We start from the raw sequence: 20,318 nt of genomic DNA, 5'->3' as shown, positions 1-20,318 counted from the left end.
CCAACCGGGTTGAGTGAGGCTTGCCGAGTCAAGCCAGGCCTTTCAGCCCGAGAGAATAATCGGCGTGGCTGACATCAGCCACGTCCACATGCACACCTATAGCACGTGCTACACACGCACATGCGGTAACCGTTACGCACGTGTTGGCGAGCCGCCGCTTGCGGCCACACGTGGAGGCACATCCGAACTCCCCCGGCGGTATGCCACCCGTCTTTTTTTTTTCATCTCAACGAGAACTATGACCCTACACTTTTAAAAAAAAAAATTTATCGCGCGGAACTTCGAGAAACGATCCCGAAAAATACGATCGGGTGTCGGTTTTTCGTACCCGAGCGTTCATCGACGCCGTTTCACGAATTCCGGCCAGCAATCTGTTTTATAAACATGTTAAATGATCATGAAACAAGAACACATGCTCTAATACCAATGTCAGAAATGGATTCCTAGAAATGTGGAAAGACGGAAATAAATTCTTAAAAGATTAAAACTCGAACTATTGAGTAATATCAAAACATTTGCGGAAACGTGCCCAAGAGAACTTGAATCACCGATCGTCTAAAGTACATCACCAAGAAGAACATACCTTGTTTTCCACGGATTAAATGCTCCAATTGCAACGTCGAGAGAGTGCGATTCTCGGTCGTCGAGTAAGGGCATTTTTGCTTTCAAGTGAGAGAGTTTCTTGTTGTGAGTGTGAATGCCAAAAATTGACTGACAAAACGTACGTAACTTTTCTGCCTCACTCTTTTGTTCATTTTGCAATTTCCCACAAATAACTGTCTCGGCGGTTATTTCTCTCTCATGGACCCTTTCAAGATTAACGGGCTAGGTTAGCCCAACATGGGCGGCCCATTATTAACAAAACCCATAAGCTCAGAAAGTTTCTTTCATGCTAATCTGGTTTTATTTAAAAAATCCTTGCTCTAATTTTCATTTTATTTTGTTTTTCAGCGGAAAAAAAGAAAGCAGAAGATGTATTTAAAGAGGGCGCGCAGCTTGAAAAATTTTTCCACGACATATAGTTCCTATTCCGCAGGTGATGAATGATAATAATCATTACTAAAGTTAAATTTTTAATCTCTCTCCTCAATGTAGAGCTTGTTCCCATAATTACGTAATAGATCATGTGATTCTATGCGACCTTCGTGGGGGGTTTTTAGTTTTTGAGAACCGCCCTTGAGCTGACTCTCTGTGTTATGAACTTGCACGACTTGTCTTAAGTCGCTTGATAACATGAGGGGGTGTGTGTAGATGAAGTAACGCTTTTTAGAAAGGAAGCATCCTATCAATAGCCAGCTCTCTAGTCTCCAATTCTTGGCAACTTGATTAAACTAACATTCAACGCTTCATTCGCAAATGGGGATTTGCTTCTTGTTCAAACATTCCACACCTGAGAATCCAAGGGCACACCTTGACTGAGTTGTTTTATGATGAATCCATTCTTGATTGAGAAGAGATGTGGCATGAAATTTTCATGCGCCTCTCTCTCCTTCACATGCTGCGTTGAGTTTCTTATGTCTCCAATCTTACCGGTCATTAAATTTAACTTTATAAGTCTTCTTCTATTAGTCTGTCGGTAGGTTTGTAAACTGGATCATGTAAACCGCGGGTATCTACTTTAAGCCGGACATATAACTTATTATATGATTTCATATAAGTTATACAGCATGATTAGAATTGACAAGATGGTTGTTTTAATGTGCTCGAATAGTTTTGTTTATGAAGATTACAAGTGCTTGTCCAAAAACATTCTAATTGACCTGTACGATGGAGGAGTTATTCTAGGTAAATTAGTATATATGTCAAGTGTAGAGCACGCGGCGAGTGAGCATTTAAGTAAAAGTTGAATATCAAAATCCTAAAGGAGACTTTCGCACATCACTTGATACATCGATTTTGTAAAACAATTTTTAATAAGCCTATGAAAAGAAGGCTGCCACTATACGTCTAAAACATTTTGACAGATGGAATAGACTTAAAAGTTGGCTGGCGTGGGGATTATCTAGCGGGATCTCTCTGGTAGGAGAGCAATGGATCGATACTGAACCCCATTAGCACCAAAAGCAAACTTTAGCTGAAAACATGATCACATATTGCATGTGTAGAATGGAGAGAAGCAGTTACAAGGATGATCATTGTTTGTTGTGGGTGAATGATTAGACCTTTTAATTATAGGCTAAATGCAATTAACATTGGAAAACAATTAGCTTTGACCTTTTAACGATACGTTTGGTCGGACAGTATAAAACGACTCTAACATGAACTAGAGATTCAAAGAGAACAAGGTACCTCAGCAAACACATAGATATGATCACCCTTGCAAAAAGTGATAGGAGTCCCTCTACTTCCAAAGAAAGGACTTAAAGTTTAATAATGGATAACCACAAGCAACAAACGATTCATAGACATACACATTTAAAGTTCAGCAATCAGTATAGCATTACAATTAAAGAGAACGTTTGCAAAGAAGTAAAATAGCATGTTTGTGTTTTTTTTTTATACGTATAAACCTTAACCACAAACCAATGTGGTTCTTTTATTGCATTAAGAATAGTATGACGAGCCAACCCTCACACAACGGACCCAAAATGGACCACCCTAACCATTGTAATTGCACATCGCATAGAAACAATAGACACCTCTAGGGCACCGGTTGCCACAGCTTCCGCAGTTCCTCTTGTCGTAAGTCAAGTCCACGCACTGTCCGCTGCAACACGAGTACGTGTATTTGCACCTGTTCTTGCATTTGCCGCAGTTGTTCTTTTCGTTGGACAGGTCGACGCATTTGTTGTTGCAGCAAGTGTAGTTTTCGCCCAGAGCATGGCAAATCTCGCCGTCCTTATTGCAGTGGTCCGCGGCTCTAGGGTTTTTGTCATCTGCGAGGAAGCGGCTCAATCTCTTAGAAGGCAGGGCGATCTCGGCCGACGCATCGGGCGTTGTCGTGGGGTCCATGCTCTTGAACGGCGGATTCTCCTCCGTTTCTTCGACGAGGGTTCGCATGGTGATGGCAACGCTCAAAGCCATAGTCAGGGCGATCGCCAAGATCACCTTCGCAGTTGATGCCATGGCTCTGAGAAGTCAGGGAAAGGGAGAGGGAGAGAGGAAGAGAAGAGAGGCGCGTTCTTTTTCTTTCTTTTTTCTCTTGCTATTCTAGGTTGTGAAGGTTTTCCTGAGGGGGATTTGAATATAAGAGGTGAGGGGTTTACAGGGGCACTTCGAGGGAGGAGTTGACGCGGGAATGGTGGTAAAAAGGGGTTTTTTCTCTTGGATATCCCAACGAGGAGTGTCTTCAAGGTCATTTTATTTCTTTTATGTGCGAACGCCAACTTATTTTATTGGAGTAATTTCAATTCTTTCTTTGAGGTGTCTAGCTTTCTTTCTTGCAAAAGGACGAAACTACTCCTAAGGGTGGGGGGGGGCTAGTGCCAAATTGCAAGGACTTCGCATTGATTTAAGGGCAAGTCACCTTTCATGGAAGCTATGAGCCATATGTGAGTTTATTGAGTGAACACTAAGACCTAAATAAGATTCTTTATTTTGACAGAATGGTACACTCAACTTCTTAAACTTGAGTTTGCCCTTTAAGTTGTTAATGTTTACTTCAATGCACCAAAGACGCATCATATGCTTCTGAAAGGCAAGATTTTGCTTTAATTCGTACCTCATCAGGAAATAGATTGAAAATCAAAACTTGAGTTAGCAAAAAATCGATATTCACAGAGTTGGAACGACGGATGTATCGATTACTAATTAAGATAATACAGCCAACCTCCCTTTCTTGGTATTGATCAAATAGCGGTTACTTACCAGAAACAAGAAAAAAGATGATGTAGTTAGGACACGAAGTCATCTTTAATGTGTGTGCGATTGCTATTGGTTTTGGGCTGACCCTTATGATCAAATTGTATATGAGGATGTGATCAAACTGATATCTTTCCCTCAGGCATTGATCTTCCCTGGCTTGGCTCGCTTTCGAATCACAACTCGTGTGATCCGCTGGTGATTAACATCCAAAAGTTCTAACGAGGGTCGGTGAAAGTTTACACCCCTTCTAAAGAAAGAAACACAACTAGTTTGACCACACGATACCATAGTCAAAAGGGCAATACGGGCATGTGAAGGTCGATATCTTCCTCTCAAAGCAGGATTACCCAAAGGCTAATAAATTTAGCTTGTCGAACGGGCGACGCTGCGAAGATCTGAGGGGCATGCTGCGAGGCCAAGTAAAGGCGGCGAGCGTTTAAGAATAGAGGAAAAAAATAATCAAGGCTTGTTTAACTAAGCAAAACCTCTGGCTAAGCGACTTGATTCGTAAACCAGGAAACGAGCCCAAAGTCAGACTAATACGACGGAGTTGGGGGTCTCCTGCGTACAGCCAGTTTCTCTGAATCTCCACACCATTAAATCTCTCCTAAATTAATTGTCACTCAAGGATTATTACCATATGATTACACGCAGTTTGTCTGCAATGTCACTCATGGGTTATTACCATATGATTACACGCAGTTTGTCTGCAACACGAAACATGCATCGTATTTAGGAGCGACGAACGTGTGGCATCGACAGATTGATTCACGATATGATGTCACTTTGCACGTTACAAACCAAAGTTAAACTGCTTTATTTATTTATTTTTTTATTTTGTTATCTTTCGGGTGAATATATATTGTCCTTGTGATTATTTATGTGAGGTGCCAGCGAAAAGAGAAGGGAAGGAGAAAACAGCGTACGAGAAACCCTAATGGAGTCGACGTGTTGTGCGATGGTAGGATGCAGGGATTTAAGCAATGTAACTCTGATCTTATGCTTTAATTAACTCATTAGGAATTTCGGGAGAGCTCGTGAAGACTGCTATGTCTTCCCTAGCTAGATAGATCTCCATTTAGACAGGGACGTAACGCAGATTCATCTAGAGTCCCACTCCCTATTTTCCAAATGATTTGTGTGCACAGCTTTGGTAGATGACGATCGAGGAACGCTCGTTTGCAAAATATTATTGACATGTTTCTCTCGCAGAGCTTATTTACATAGTGTGTAGTGGTCTTCTCATTATAGTAATTTGAAATATAAGTTTTTTTTAGTTGGAAATGCCATAGAATCCATCCGTACCCCGTTTTCTTTCTCTTTAGTCGGATGGAAAATTTTCATTTCACGTGAAAGAGATGTACATAACTTCAAGATAAAAATGCAAATTCCACAAAATAAGTAAATCTGAAAGTGAATCAACTTGGTGCAGCATGTAGAGACTTGCTTATTCTATAAAGACGGATGGGTCATAGCATTAAAGCATAATCGGCGGCCGATTATCAAATCTCGCATCATCATCAGTGATGAGCACACACCGACATTTCCCTCTCCAGTAATTACGGCTTTGCCAAATGCATCCCCAGCACCATCGCCGTATAGAGATAACAAAAAAAAAATGCTTTGTAAATCCCAAATCTATATCTAGATCGGGATCACTCAAATCTAGATCGGGAGAGGAGCTACAAAAGAAATACCAATTGATCACAAAATCACTGTTAGATAAGCTGACTGCTGAAGGCAGTAGCAAAGGAGCCTTGGAGACATGCAGAGCACTTGACTAGCAAGCACCCAGAGCCGGAGTAAGCGAGCAGATCCGAAGAGAACAAATTCTTTCATGGCGCTAGCGCTTTGATCTTCAAATCTCACAGGACAAACCTCTCCACTTCCGTGGAGGATGTCGATCGCGACATCTGCGAAATCAACAAAGAAGGCTTGAAGATTAAGAGACAGAGAGATAGAGAGATAAGGCTCTCTCCCTCAAGAATGAAGCTTCGGAAGAAGAGGCCTGGGCGACGGCTTAGAAGAGGGGAAACCCTAAGGGATGTATGAGGCGGCCTTTGAGTAAGTGGTAAAGTTTGCAAATTTGGGTGATTCTCCAAATTCAAGTTAATCTAGACAAACAACTTGAATTTGAGGGGGCCGTGTTAAAGATATCTTTTAAATATTATGAAGATAATATATCACATACTCTATAAAATCATTCAGATATTTAGCATATTACGTGATGAAATTTGTCTAGATTCGTGATATGAACTATTAGACCGAGTTTTCTCTAACTTAACTTTGGCTTATATGTAGACCATGGTTGTAACATCGATGTAAACCAATCAATTTATCCATTGTTTTTCTCATTTTCTAAGTTTTCATGTTTCCAATACTTTCTTAACCATCTCGGTAATCTCTGATTCTAGTTTTTGTTTCTTATGAGGTGGACTTGCTGAAAATATATAATGCAAAGGGGTTCTTGGAGTAATGTGTATATAAACGCCAATTGCCCCCTTAAATCAAAGGGTGGGCCATTTAAACGAATTTAAATAGGAAATGCGATTTGCCCTCATTTTTATTTTTGCCCCACGTTTGGTCTAATTACAGAGCGAAACAAAATTTTCGTTGATTCGAGCGTAACAGAATAGGCATTAAAATCGCGATTAGAAGCTTCAAAGAGACTTCAAATTTCCTCAAAGTAAGAGCAATCAAAAGTGTTAGAAGAAGTCTAAAAGATCATCAAGTTAATTAAAATCGAGATCAAAGCAAGAGCAATCGAAAGCATTCCACTCTTCAGCAATTTGCGCCATAATTCTAAAATCGAGTTAAGATTGTTCGTGTGAGGCCGCGCCTCTAAAGTCCTCTCCTATCTCGAGTATTACTTGATTGCGGCGGAACTAAAGGATTGCCCTAACCCGGCGGATTGATCATGTGCTCGACGAGTCTCGGACACAGAGAAAACATAAAAGATCTAATGACCCCGAAAAAAAAAAATTTGAAGGCGTCATCCATTGGGCCCATATCAATAGATGTACTATCCAACAAACAAACCGACCCAAAATCCAAACCCGAACCCGTTAATCCAAAATGCAAAACCCGATTCTGTTTTCTTCCGGGTCGGATATAAACCCTAATCGGGCAGATCCAACCACATTGCGTTCGCAGATGCAACTCGACGCACGAATCGGTCCTCTCTTTCCTTCGACGTGATATCTCTCTCTCTCTCTCTCTCTTCTCTCTCTCTCTCTCTGTGAATCCGACGGCGGAGAAGGCGCCGATCATGGATCTGGAGGTCGTCGGGCGCCACGCGCTCCTCTTCGACGACGACCCCATGGCGGCGTTCGTGAACTCGCCGGACGCCCTGGTCGCCTGGCACTCCCTCTCCATCGACCGCTACGACGTGCGCCACCTCCTCTCCGCTCCCCCGCCGCCCCGCAGGGCCCGCCGCCCCCTGCCTCCTCCGGCGGCGGCGGCGGCGGCGGCGGCCGAGGCGGACTCCTCGGTGGAGCCGGAGCTCGATCGCGAGAGGTACCTGGATTTGCCGCCGCCGACGACGACGACCGATGATCAAGGTATTGGGCGAGAAAAGAATCTTCTTCCACTCTCGGTTTCCTTTTCCAGTTTGAAGTTGCAATTGTTATGAATCATTGTTGGATGATCCGGAAAAGGGAGCATTATTTACTTTGGAGATGGCGAAGGATCATTTCTCTGATGGTGATTGATTTGTTAGTTAACGGCGGAGGAGGTGTTGTTGGCTTATTGTGTATCAATCTAGATGAGGATTTGAGTTAGCTGTGTTTAATTGCTCTTTCTCTGATAAATGTCTCTCTCTTGGTCGACAAATCAAGAGCTTTTCTAAGTGCCATGGCTTCTGCACTCAACACCTTCGTGTCACCATGAAGTAGTAGCATTAAGCTAGCTACAGTTGGTGCTCGCACCTTTTTTCTAGTGTTTTTGCTAAGAATTTGCATCTACATGGAGCCTGAAGCTGTTGGCATGTGACTCAATCCGAGTGCTTGCAGTCATGATTTGAGAATTTGAAAAGAATTGGTTTTTCAGGTTAGCGGGAACTAGCTTTGGCTGTCTTAGATTTTTAGTATTGGGCCAGAGAATAGATTGAACCCGAGAGCGTGGTTACGCTGGCTATGTATTCGGCAATAAAGAAATTCAAAGAGCGCTTAGAGAAATACTGGTGTTTTTCCTGTATGAACTGAGCTTCATGAACTTGTTCCTGGATCTATATAAGTAAGATGCATTTGCTCTTGGTCCTTATTTTACAGTCTCTAGCTCAAACATCTGGTCTCTGATGGATTGCCCTGTCCACGGCTCATTTCCTTCTCTTGACTATCTGTTTATGATTGGGGATTCCTTTCAATCTCTTTGTTATTCCTTGAGGGTGCAAGTCAAGCCTCCCTTTTCAAGTCAATGTTGGGCTGGCTAATTGCAGTAAAAGAACTTGTCCATCTAAGTTCTAAATGTGGTAACATCCTTATCAATACCGAGACTTCTTGGGCTAGATTCCTACTTCTCCCTTTTGCCCTTGCCTATAAATAAAAACAAAGGAGACAACCCTAGTAGTGACTGGTTAAGCATAGACATTCTTAGAGTAAATTCTTCATCACCAAATAAATGAATGACCTTTGATGTTTTCTGTTTCTCCTTGTTCAAATTGTTATATTTTCTGCATTCATTTCAAGTTTGCAGGATCGAATGTAGTAAGCGACAGTTCCTTCTTTCAGAAAGTCAAGTAAGAATATGTTCTTCTTGCCCTTGAGTTTCATTACTCAAACTGCAATTTCTGTCCTTTTAATTTTAGCTCTTCAGCAATTTTTCTATGTGAATATTTAGCAAAGTTCCCTTTTAAAATCTTCTTTCCTCTACATGCAGAGCCAGATGCAGAAACTGGGACAGAAACAGCAAATGATGGTGGATATCGTGCTGTGGCATTCTCATATGGAAAACCTGATGATGCCATGGATCAGAAGACAACAGATGCTGATTCCGGATACCGTCCTCCATTCCCAGTTCCGGAATCTTTGCTTCAAAACCTGGTATGTGAATTTTTTATCCTTTTACATGCCTCATATATCATGTGATCTTGATGTCGATTGACCGTGTTGCTATCACTCACTGTGGTCAAATGATAGTTGAATGAAGTGCATGTGTCGTTCTAAGGCTTACGATGTCTAAGTTTCAGATGCTTGGAGCACAGCTGGAGTTCATCTGAGCCAAGGTTGCCATTCTTGGGCACCTTGTTTTCTTATGATGTCATGAGCAAGGGGCCTCGCAGGTGGGCTTAGAATGATAGTATTTTTCCTGCATTATCTGGAATCTTACCCACTTTGGAGCTTATCTCATGAAGCGCATCTCCGTAGAGTTTTATTTCTTGATCTTTGTAGTTCCCCACGTTATGTAAAATTCAGTGGTATAACTTGGTATTGTTCATTATTTTTTTTTTTTTACTTGGCACTTCATTTACTTCTGTTTTTGAGGAATCTTTTTGTTGTTTTGTCCAGCCTCCGACTGAGAAGGTACATCAGATCATTGCAAGAACTGCTATGTTTGTTGGTAAACATGGTGGGCAATCGGAGATTATTTTGAGGGTGAAACAGGGTGACAACCCAACGTTTGGGTTCTTGTTACCGGATCATCATCTTCATGCATACTTCCAGTTTCTTGTTGATCACCAAGAACTTCTTAAGTCCGATACAGAAGAAAAATCTTTAGAAGGTGAGAATACAGTGGATGGTGGGCAGGAAGATACTGGTGGTGCACTGTCTTTGCTTGGTGCTACATATGGATCTGGAGACGATGAAGACGAAATAACTGAGCTAAGGCCTGAACTTGAAGAAGACAAGCCTAAGGAAATTAATGTTGTTGCTGAGCCCAGTTCTGATGGATTGGACTGTAAAGAGCCATCCATTGATGTAGCTGGGAAGGAAAGATCAATTTCCAAACATCCACCACATTTATCTACGAAAGAAAAGGCTTCCACAGTTAAAAAGAACTGCTCAACTTCTACAGTTAAAGCTGGAGCTGAATTTGCAACAAAAAAAGGTGGCGAAACCTTGTCCAGTACTGCTGCTGTGAAGTCCTCTTCTTTACCAAATTCAAAGAAGGTTGAGCAACCTCTTTTGGAGCCTCCATCTGATGTCAAGCGATTGGTTCATAAAATAGTGGAGTTCATTGTGAAAAATGGAGAGGCATTTGAATCTGTTCTCTTTGAGCAAGATAAAAATCATGGGAGGTTTCCCTTTCTTCTGCCGTCTAATCAGTATTATCCTTACTATTTGAAAGTGCTTAGAAAAGCTCAACAGGTATGTTAGTGTTTAAATTTTGTCGATAGTATTTCAATGTTTTCACTGCGGTTTTTGTATGAGCTATGAAGTACTTCAACTGATGATTTTGAAGACCCCACATGTTTGCTGAGAAATTTATGAGGATTGAACTTATACCGTCTTTTTATGGTTATTTTTTGATATATCCAGCGAATGAGCCTTTGTATCCAGTAGTTGTTTCTGCATATGTTAGTGTAGATTGTATCCTATTGAAGGAAGCTGATGTTTGATTCAACTTTAAAAAAGTAAAAAATATCACTATGGCTTTCCGGCCAAAACCACCAAAAAAATTAAAATACGAAGAAATTTTAAAAACATTTACCAAAATTCTGCATGACTTAATTACAAGTCAAATTTTAAATGCAAAGAAAAAAGTATAAGCTAAGGATAAATGCATAAGTGATTTTGAAACGCAATATGGCTGGTGAGATACACTGATATGTTGGGCTGCCAGTGTTAGAAAAAAGTGGATATTTGAAAGCTTTTCGGCCTCAATGAGTTTTCTAATTCATTAAGTGTTGAATTGCTGGTAAACTCAATTTCTATTATCCTGATTTGTTTCTGAGATGTGCTGATACGATTGTTGATTTCTGTGCAAGTTTAGATTTTGTAATTGGTTTTTTGTGGCCTTGACCCGCGGTAAACGAAAAAGTCATGACCGCAATGTTGTTTTCTTTGAATCGTTCAACGGTCTTCAATGACTTATCCTGTTCTTATCTTTCTTATATTCTAAATTTTGCTCTCAATCACAGTCAAAGTTACCAGGACAGAAATTGAGTCCGGAGAAGATTGATGCAGCAGGTCATGAGATGGAAAAGAATGCTGCGCTCTCAAAGGACAGCGATAGTCAATCAGTTGGATCGGATATACCGTACGAGTCAGATCGCAAAGGGAAGTTTAAGATGGTAATTGGCAAGAGTAAGAAGGATGGTCAGGATCAACCTTCCAGAGACCACCAACAGCAAATGGGGGTAAGTGTTGATGCAGCCGCAGCTGCCGCTATACTTCAAGCCGCTAGACGGGGAATTAAGAATCCCACTCTGGGTATTTTCCCAAAAACATCATTAGACGCTAACAGTCATGCACGAGGCAGCGAGAGTGGAGAGGCTTCAAGTTTTGCCCATCTGCAAAATCCAGATAAGAAAGCTGAAAATACTATTTCTCTCCCATCTGATGAGGCTATTGCAAGGACTGCAGCTGTTGTGGCTGCGAGTGAGGCGGACTCCTCTGAAGCATCCTTGACTAAAGAAGAGAAGCTCAAGGCTGAAAGGTTGAAACGTGCAAAGATGTTTGCAGCCTTGTTGAAGGTTGGAGCCGCACCATCAAAGACTCAATTATCACAAGGCTTGTCAGTGGAGCCACCTGACTCTGGACTTTCTGGTTCGACTGGGGTTCCAAATACTTCCGGCCATGAAAGAGAGGGCAGTTCCTTTCCAGTTGACTTTGGCAACTCAGACATAAATCAGAAGTCTGAAAGGAAAGCATCAGGGAATGAGCAAAATGAGCGACGATCAAAGAGAAAGTACCGTTCAAGAGCAGAAAGACACGAAGAACAGGAAGATGAGGAAGAGCAAGAAGAAGAAGAAGAGAGGGGAGATAAAGATGAAGAAAGGGATCACAAGCACTCAATGAAGAAGAGACGATCTCACCGTTCAGACCTTAGTAAAGAGAGGCATAGGCACCGGAAAGGACATTCTTCTTCCAAGGACAAAGAGTCTCGGCATAGGCATAGACATGATAGCTCGGATGACGAACACCATCAGCTTAGACACGATAGCTTTGATGACAAGCAGCGGCATCACCGTCGCCGGCATAGACATGATACCTCTGATGACGAGCGGCGGCATAGCCATCGTCGGAATAGACATGACAGCATTGATGATAAGCATGATGGCTCTTCTGATGACAAGCGGTGGCATAGCCGTCGTCAGAATAGACATGACAGCTTTGATGATAAGCATGGTGGCTCATCCGATGACCAGCATAAGCCCCCCCATCATCGGCACAAGCACAATCACTCTTCGGACGACGAGGAGCAGCGCCGCGTTAATAGCCGTAGACATCGTGACTACTACAACGATGAGACAGACCGTAATAAATCTGGCAAGCATAGGAAATCTCACTCAGGAAGGAAGGAGTTGGAGGAAGGGGAGATAAGCGCAGGATCGGGTGAGTCGAAAGTGCTTGAGAGTGACAGAATTGCCAGAGAAGCTTCGGCTGGTTTATCAAATATATCTCAAGCACCAAGGGCGCCATCTCTGCCCTCTGAGGCATCTGAGGTTCCCAATGACCTTAGAGCAAAGATCCGAGCTATGTTGATGGCAACCATGTAGATACTTGGGATCTCGACTCTTCCAATGCATTCGTACACCTGGCTGTTCAATTTAGCAATCAAGGGAGGGAAGATCATCGTCTGTCATAAGTCGTAAGATTTACTTAGCCTCCTTTCTTTGATTGAAATTGTTTGTAATCTCTTTGAGCAGTTTGTAATTTGTATCACTGTCGACCTAATTGAAACAAATTAGGGATCTGTTAATTGGTGCATGAAATGATCCCATCCTACCTCCTGTGACGGGCTTGGAGAATTGCCATGCGACAGCACCGGCCCAACAGCGAGCTTGCTTCGATTCGTTGGTCTTGGAAACTTGTTAACCAGACGAACCGGAGGCTGATAGGAATGGCTGGATTCTGCAGCTTGATTGATTTTTTCCAATAGTTAGAACTGTATTATGAAAAGACCGATGAATCAAGTTAGCAGATTGTTTTTTACTTCTATCTGATGGCCATGTCTCAGATATTGGTCCAACAATTTCTGAACCAGGGGAGGAGTCCATGAGATTAGTCTATATTACAACCTTAACGGTGGATTGTTACGCGACTCTCTGTGCTCGTGTCTTCAAACGACGTTAGATTCCCTGGACTTTCAGAGCATCCGGCCAATACAAATACCGTGATGGTTCTCTCGTCCGTTGTAATCAAGGGATTTACTAGGACAAGAGGTGTTGTGCATCGAAGAAAGTCGGCCGTCCGCGCATTGGCTCCTGCCTTGTTTTACTTGTAACTAAAGATCGAGAAAAAAACAAAGTTACCATGGTCCAAAAGAAGATCGCTGTCGCACGAGCCGTCACTCAACTTCTCTTGATTCCACGACAGATTACACCAGCAGCATCTCTGCTTCGTGGCTTGTGTGGCTCAGCGGAGATAAGAAGGTTGCCTTTGTACGTCCCTTCTAGTCAATGTGATGAAAGTTGATTTGGTCATATAAAATTGCATGTGGACGATCAGGGAGAGGGATACCAACATATGTGCCATGAAGGGTCCCATGATTTCAATCTTTTTATGGTATTATAATGCAGTGGCTTTGACATCGAAAGTGTGCGGGTTCGGCAAGGGCAAGTCGGCCGACCACATTTTCCATGCGGGTTGATATATTGTAGTGGCATTTGGCACATTCACACACACACATATCTGTGCATGTATAGTTGCTTGTTATATAAAATTTGATATGCCTTTGTTTTTTCGCCAATTTCACCTTTCCCTTTGGTAACGTCTAACGGGTTTATTTTGTATAGATCACGTGGCAATATGTTCTTAGAGGTGTTTGAAATGGGCTAGTACAGCGTGGGGTTCAAGACAAGATCTTGAACTTTATTCAATTTCTTCTACTAAAGTAAAAGGAAAACGTTATTTTAAATTTCCTAGTAGAAACTTTGCACATCGAGTTCAAAATTTAGTAAAGATTATTATGTGCACTGAGCAATTTCATACGATTTTCCATTAAGCATGGAAAGAAGCACTTATGACTTTTTTGGGGGGGGTGTCTTACAAAGTTTAGGAGAAGGAGAGGTTACCTCATGTAAATGTAAAAGGTGATGATGAAATCGAGACCTTAAATCACCAGATCTCGGTCCATGACGTCCTTCGAATCGTCGAGCATGTTGAGTAGGTCGTTTGGAACGCACTTCGCCTCTAGCAAGCTTAGATTTGAGTTGGCTAAGGCAAGATTCGTTTAGAGCCTATGCTATCATCTTCTTCACAAGCACTTCAAGCCTCTACTATGGTCTTCTTTACAACCTCTCATGCATCACCCTTCTCAGGCCAACTATGCATGGCCCGAGTCCAGGTAAAACCGGCCGGTCCGATCCGGTCCCAGAATCGTTCGATCTAGTTCCCATTTGAAATCGAAAGTCACTAGTTGATTCTCGGTTCTAGACCGAGAACCGAATCACCCGGGAACCAATCACCCTTACTGGACATGACGTGTGCCCCACTTTGGCAAGCACTCATGACTTTGGTAAATACACTTTCGAAATAGCCAGCATCTACTTTGTCTTTATACTTTAATCAAGGAAAATGTCGACTCATCCCCCAATTAGGTCAAATCAGTAATTTTCCCTTTTCCCCATCTACAGGCTACACATTACAACCTTTTCTTTCACGTAACCGCACAAGAGATGCTTAAAAAGTCGTATTCCAAGCGACACGTGCACATTCATGCCGCCTTTAGCCAGCTATGCAAAGCTAGAAAGGCACTCGAAAAGCAAGAGAAAGAAATAAATACCACCGAAAAAGAAGAGAAAAGCAAGAGAAAATAGTGGCACGCAATCGACCCAAAACTGAGACTTTTTTGCCTATCAGATTGCGTTGGGGGCATGTTATGGGGCGTCTCAGTTTCAACGTTATGTTCTTCGAAGTCGGTACAAAATTGATGAAACCATCTGGACTTTTGGAGTCTGAGAAATGAAGTGAAATTAGTTTGCAAAACTTCGCATTAAATGACAAAACGTAGAAAAGAGGACAAAAAGCCCATCAAATCTTGTGTCCACTATTGTCAAGTGCTGTCGACAGATTCAAGAAACTGGTTTCATACACGATGGAGAACCACTGGACTCCGATATTGCCGCTTATATCATATATCAAAGTATATAATATATATATCGACTCCTATCACATGGTAGAGATAAATTGTTTGTTGTTTGGTTTTCTCGAGAGGATCGACCTTGTATTTTCTATTTTTTTTAATCTTTCGAGGACTTTTTAGATAAGAAGTGCAAAATGATGATTGCTATTGTTCTTTTTTATGTCTATATGCAAGGGAAAAAGTACCAAAAAAGTCATAAACCTATTACATTTATACCAATTTAGTCATCAACATATCAATTGGACCAATTTAGTCATAAATCATTTTCACATTGATTCCAATTCAGTCCATCCGACCAATTTAGACCATAAATTGCTGACGTGGACGTCGACGGTCCTATGTGACATGACGTCTGTGCTAACATGGACATTTGTAATAGTTTTTTTTTGTAATTTTCCTTTTTTTTCTTGTCTTTTTTTCCTTTCCCTTTTATTTTTGGCATGGCCGACCCTCACCCAAGCCAAGGTGGCCTCGCCCTCGCCAGCCATGGTCTATTGCCTGTGGCCAGCGACTGGGCACTACTAAAAAGTAAATAAAAAGAAAAACAATTAAAATTTTAAAAAATAAAAAAAAATTATTAAAAATATCCAAATCAATGTCGACCGTGCTAAATAAGACTGCCAACATCCACATCAATGACTTTCGGTCTAAACTGGCCGAATTGACTGAATTGATACTAATATAAAAAGGAATAAAATGGTCCTATTACAAAATTTAGGACCGAATTGATACAAATGCAATAGATTTATGATTTTTTTGAAACTTTTTTCTATATGCATGTATGGGAAAATTGTCCAAAAAGTCATAAATCTATTACACGACGGTCAATTTTAGTCCTAAACCTTTCAATTGCGCTAATTTAGTCATAAACATTTTGACGATCTGTCAATTCAGTCATAAACATATTGATGGTTTGTCAATTCAGTCACTCCTGCTAATTTTGGCCGAAAATCGCTGATGTAGAAGTATAGTCAACGCCGGTCATCCTACGTGGCATAGCTAATACTAACGTTGACGATTTTTGCAAATTTTTTTCTTAATTTTCTGAATTTTTTTTCATTTTTTCCTTTTATTCTTTTTCCCACCACCGATTACTAGCCTTGGCAATTGAAAAGTTTAGAACTGAATTGGCCGCTGTACAATAGGTTTATGACTTTTTGGATAATTTCTCCTGCATGTATATATGTCATGCACAACACTATACATATTTTCTTACGTAATGATTACTTTAAATCAGGACAAAAGGAAAATGCTTGCATTTTTGGAATTTCTCCAAGATGAGGAATTCTTTAATGTAAGTGTTTGGTACCGAAGCTATGTTCGTGGTCCCTAAATTATTAATTGATTTGCTTACAAGTTAAAGCTATTGACTCAATAATAAACATTTCCAGCACCCAGTTTAATTACCAATATATGTCGAGAAAATCACTATCGGCGGATACCATCCCAATTTATCGACGCAACAGTGGGGACGACTCGTTCAACGTCGAAAAAATTAAGAGTACATAGGTTCAAATTTAGTAATTATCAACAGATTTCATTAGAGGGTCTTTGACTGTGTACGCGCTTGAAACGTTCGTAGCTTTAGGTTTCTACACTAATCGATGACTTTACGCAAAGATTTGTCCAGCTAAACCCTAACTAAAACCCTAGCTAAATGTTAGCGATAACGTAATCCTTTACGTGGAAGTTCAATATGATAAAATCTTAAATCTTTATGATTTATTTACGACTAGAAGGACGAAGACACAAATCATTATCCATAACAATAACTTTGAAAAAAATTATTGCGGAAATAGGAGAAACAAATAAATCCGATTTCTTTAACGTGTTTTATCCTATGGATGATAGAATACAACTTTCGTTGTCTATGGATGGAGATGGATGGAGAGATAACCCGACTATTAGGATGCACGAGTGAGTTATGTTAGAAAAATCTTACATCGGAGAATAGGTGTGATTCTTGTTAGCTCATAACTCATTGGCTTAAGATTTGAGTGAATGTGGATCCAATTGGATATGTGAATATACTCGGACTTTAGCCCCCTCTTAGCGATCTCTCGTGAAGATATTGAGTTTCTACTGTGTACTCCTAACACGGACTTTTTATATAAGCTACCAATAAGTGCAACTTCTATTTTCATAAAAGTTGCAACTTTTCATATTCTATCTTGGGTTAATACTACGAAAAACCCCAAACTGGTGCACATATGATAATTTTACCCCGAACTATTTTTTTGACCATAAAAACCCCAAACTGGTACACATGTGACAATTTTACCTCGAACTAATTTTTTGACCATAAAAAATCCCAAATTGGTACGCTTGTGATAATTTTACACCGAACTAATTTTTTGACCATAAAAAACCCCAAACTTGTACACCTATGACAATTTTACTCCGAACTAATTTTTTGACCACTAAAAACCCCAAACTGGTACACCCGTGATAAATTTACTCTCTATTAGTTTTCTTTAAATTTTACTGTCAAATTGCTAAGTTTGATGACACGTGATGGTTGACGGGTGTACCAGTTGGGGATTTTAACAGACAAGTTTACTAATTTGTGGTTTTTCGTGATATTAATCCAATTTAACAGATACTAATGGAGGGTAAATTTTTCACAAATGTACCAGTTTAGGGTTTTTGGTGTTCAAAAAATTAGTTTGAGATAAAATTATCACAGGTGTACCATTTTGAAGTTTTTGGTGGTCAAAAAATTAGTTCGGAGTAAAATTGTCACAAGTGTACCAGTGTGAGATTTTTTGTGGTAAAAAAAATAGTTCGGATAAATTTATCACAGGTGTACCAGTTTTGGGTTTTTGGTGGTCGAAAAATTAGTTCGGAATAAAATTATCACAGGTGTACCGGTTTGGAATTTTTCGTGGTATTAAACATTCTATCTTCATGTAAGTTGCAACCAATTAATAATATCATATGGGTCATAGTTATTCTTACATTAAAACCCTAAAAAAACACAGAATGCCACAGTCAGTCCCAAATCCTCCTCCAGTTTCGGTCTCCAACCTGTTTGTACAGATCAGAGACATTTCCACAGTCAATCTCACGCGGTGATGGGCACCTTGTTTCTTTCTGTTTGCAACTTTATCATTGAGTTCCAGCTTAATTATTCCAACCTTGCGTATTGACCGTATCGCGGAGGGCCGGTCAAATTCGAACATCCACCCTGTGTCCGTGACGTAACAAGACCTGCATGTGTTCTGGATGTACGTGGCTTGACCAGAAACCCCTTCTTACATTCAAAGTCAGTGGTAAATAATCGCGGCCACAGATAGACTCCAAGGACCAGACCCTCTCACTCCATTTGCTACAGTACAAATCAAGACTCTGGTAATCTCTTCATTGTTTGACTTACATCTAAACCCACATGCATTTAATAACCCCAAGACTCTTATCTTATGGCAAAGAAAAGTACGTGCGGATCAGGAGTAGCTAGCCATTTTGTTTGAGGGTTCATTCACAGCTTACTCAGTATTCCCAAACAAAGACCGGAACGACGAAACAACGAAAGTAAGAGTAATTATAACATGCACTATCGGTATAAAAGAGAACTTGCAAGAGCGGTCTTATCCACTCTCGAGATGAGGGCAAATCAAGGATGGATAAAACAACTTACGTAAAGTTTCCCCTTTTCTTGTGAAAATAAGTATCGTTTCAATAAAATACGAGAAAAGAGACATCTTCTTTTACTACTGTTCAACAAGAAATTTTGTCACGTATATTAAACTGTTTATTTTCGTATCGATAAGGGATCATGATTTCCAAAAACTAGCCTTGATTAAGATTCTTCAAACTGAGGTTAGAATCCAAGGTATAGTTCTTCGGATTGCTTTGATTTGATCTCTTGATGCTCGTATGAGTGTGTACACAGTTCCATCGACAACATGATAATTAATGACAGCGCCTCCTCCCTCCAAGTCCAGAGAAATCTGTGGTTTTTTCCGTGATGTTTGACAAATGATAATTATGATGGGCGTGGAAAAAAGTTTGTACAGTTACTTTCCAAGTCGATATGTAAGTTAGAATGAGTTATTCAAGAAAAGGAGGAGGAAAGGCAAGAAGAAAACACGAGAGAACTAGTCAAATCTTGGTCCCGACCGTCCCATTAACCTAAAATTCCACATTGCATGCCTATGTAAATCATCCGATATCGATATAGAGAAATGACTACTGATAGTGATATCCTTCATATCTTGATATAATTAGAGGGAAACATTAATTCGATAACATTTCCTCTCTATTAAGAAGCTCAATTGAACAAGATTAAGTTAGCATAAATTAGTCATTAAAAATTGGGAAATTACCCAAAAAGTCTTAAACTTATTACAGTTATGCCAATTCAGTTTTAAACCCTTTTTTTTTTTGCCAACTGTGACCTAACATTTTGCATTTATGCAAATTCAGTCTATTTGGTCATTTTTGACCGGCCGGCACTGATGTTGACAATTTTTAAATAATATTTAAAAAATTTTGAATTTTTTTTTTCTTTTTTTTTCTTCTTCCTCTAGTTGGTCACCAAACCTCGGCGACCGGCCAGAGGCGAGGGGCAATGAGGGCCAGCTTGATCTGTTACTCCCATGGCTGTTGTTGTTGCCGCTCTCTTTGTCGCTCAACCGCATGAGCTACTCTGCAGTGATAATTGCAAAGGCTAGACAGAAGGGTGAGGCGCGACCTCGCCATCGCTAGGCGAGGTTGGCCTTGCCAGTGGTTGGACAAGGCTCAACCTCACCATGGCTAGGTGAGCTCAAAATCGCCTAGCGACGATGAGGTCAAGCCTCACCCTCGCCGACCAAAGGAAGTAAGAAAAAAAAAAAAAGAAAGAGAAAGAAAAGAAAAAAAAAGTAAAAGAAAAACAAATAGAAAATTCGAAAAAAATATTAAAATATTATTAAAAATTATCTATGTTACTAGTTGCGCCACGTAGGACGGTTAGCGTCGACATCAACGCTAGCCAATCAAAAAATAGCCCGATTGACTGAATTGGCACAAATATAAAAGGTTTAGGACACAATTACAATAAGTTTAGGATTTTTTACATAATTTTCCCCATTAAAATTAATCCGTAGAATCCTTGCATGTGCTACGTAAGCAAAAAAATGGCCAATTATGTTATTGAAAGGAGCCACCTTGAGCAATATAACTCACCATTTTAGTCCCCAATGATATTAAGTGAGCAATAGAGAGGCAAATAATATTTTAGACCTTTCAGGGGTCGATGCGACATCGTCGAAGACATGACTTTATAA

The 20,318-nt window shown here is 40.5% G+C and overlaps 2 protein-coding genes across 4 annotated transcripts; one reads left to right on the top strand and one right to left on the bottom strand.

The window, feature by feature from the left end:
• Nucleotides 1-2,598: 2,598 nt before the first annotated feature.
• Nucleotides 2,599-3,066, bottom strand: LOC115674943 (stigma-specific STIG1-like protein 1). The gene has a single exon (XM_030597466.1). The coding sequence runs from the start codon at nt 3,064-3,066 to the stop codon at nt 2,599-2,601; it is 468 nt and encodes a 155-aa protein (XP_030453326.1).
• Nucleotides 3,067-6,958: 3,892 nt separating this feature from the next.
• On the top strand, nt 6,959-12,910 carry LOC115675142 (uncharacterized). Of its 3 annotated transcripts, none has more exons than XM_030597752.2 (4): nt 6,959-7,364; nt 8,680-8,843; nt 9,309-10,109; nt 10,883-12,910. In XM_030597752.2, exons 1-4 carry the CDS (start codon nt 7,073-7,075, stop codon nt 12,461-12,463), a joined length of 2,838 nt encoding a protein of 945 aa, XP_030453612.2. In that variant the 5' UTR covers nt 6,959-7,072; the 3' UTR covers nt 12,464-12,910. The 3 variants fall into 3 exon arrangements, with proteins under 3 accessions (XP_030453612.2, XP_056173077.1, XP_056173078.1); XM_056317102.1 differs by lacking the exon at nt 6,959-7,364 and adding an exon at nt 8,491-8,539; XM_056317103.1 differs by lacking the exons at nt 6,959-7,364; nt 8,680-8,843 and adding an exon at nt 8,985-9,082.
• Nucleotides 12,911-20,318: the final 7,408 nt, after the last annotated feature.

Source organism: Syzygium oleosum, unplaced genomic scaffold, assembly GCF_021117445.2.
Source record: "Syzygium oleosum isolate NSW1041296 unplaced genomic scaffold, Sole_v2.1 Sole_v2.13, whole genome shotgun sequence".
Taxonomy (NCBI): Eukaryota; Viridiplantae; Streptophyta; class Magnoliopsida; order Myrtales; family Myrtaceae; genus Syzygium; species Syzygium oleosum.
Note: the sequence above shows the minus strand (reverse complement) of the source record. Positions and strands in the feature narration are given on the sequence as shown.

Coding starts and splice junctions, on each gene's coding strand:
- LOC115674943 (XM_030597466.1), bottom strand. CDS start 3,066: ATGGCATCAACTGCGAAGGTGATCTTGGCGATCGCCCTGACTATGGCT.
- LOC115675142 (XM_030597752.2), top strand. CDS start 7,073: ATGGATCTGGAGGTCGTCGGGCGCCACGCGCTCCTCTTCGACGACGAC. Junction 7,365..8,679: donor GACGACGACCGATGATCAAG/GTATTGGGCGAG, acceptor CTCTACATGCAG/AGCCAGATGCAGAAACTGGG. Junction 8,844..9,308: donor AATCTTTGCTTCAAAACCTG/GTATGTGAATTT, acceptor TGTTTTGTCCAG/CCTCCGACTGAGAAGGTACA.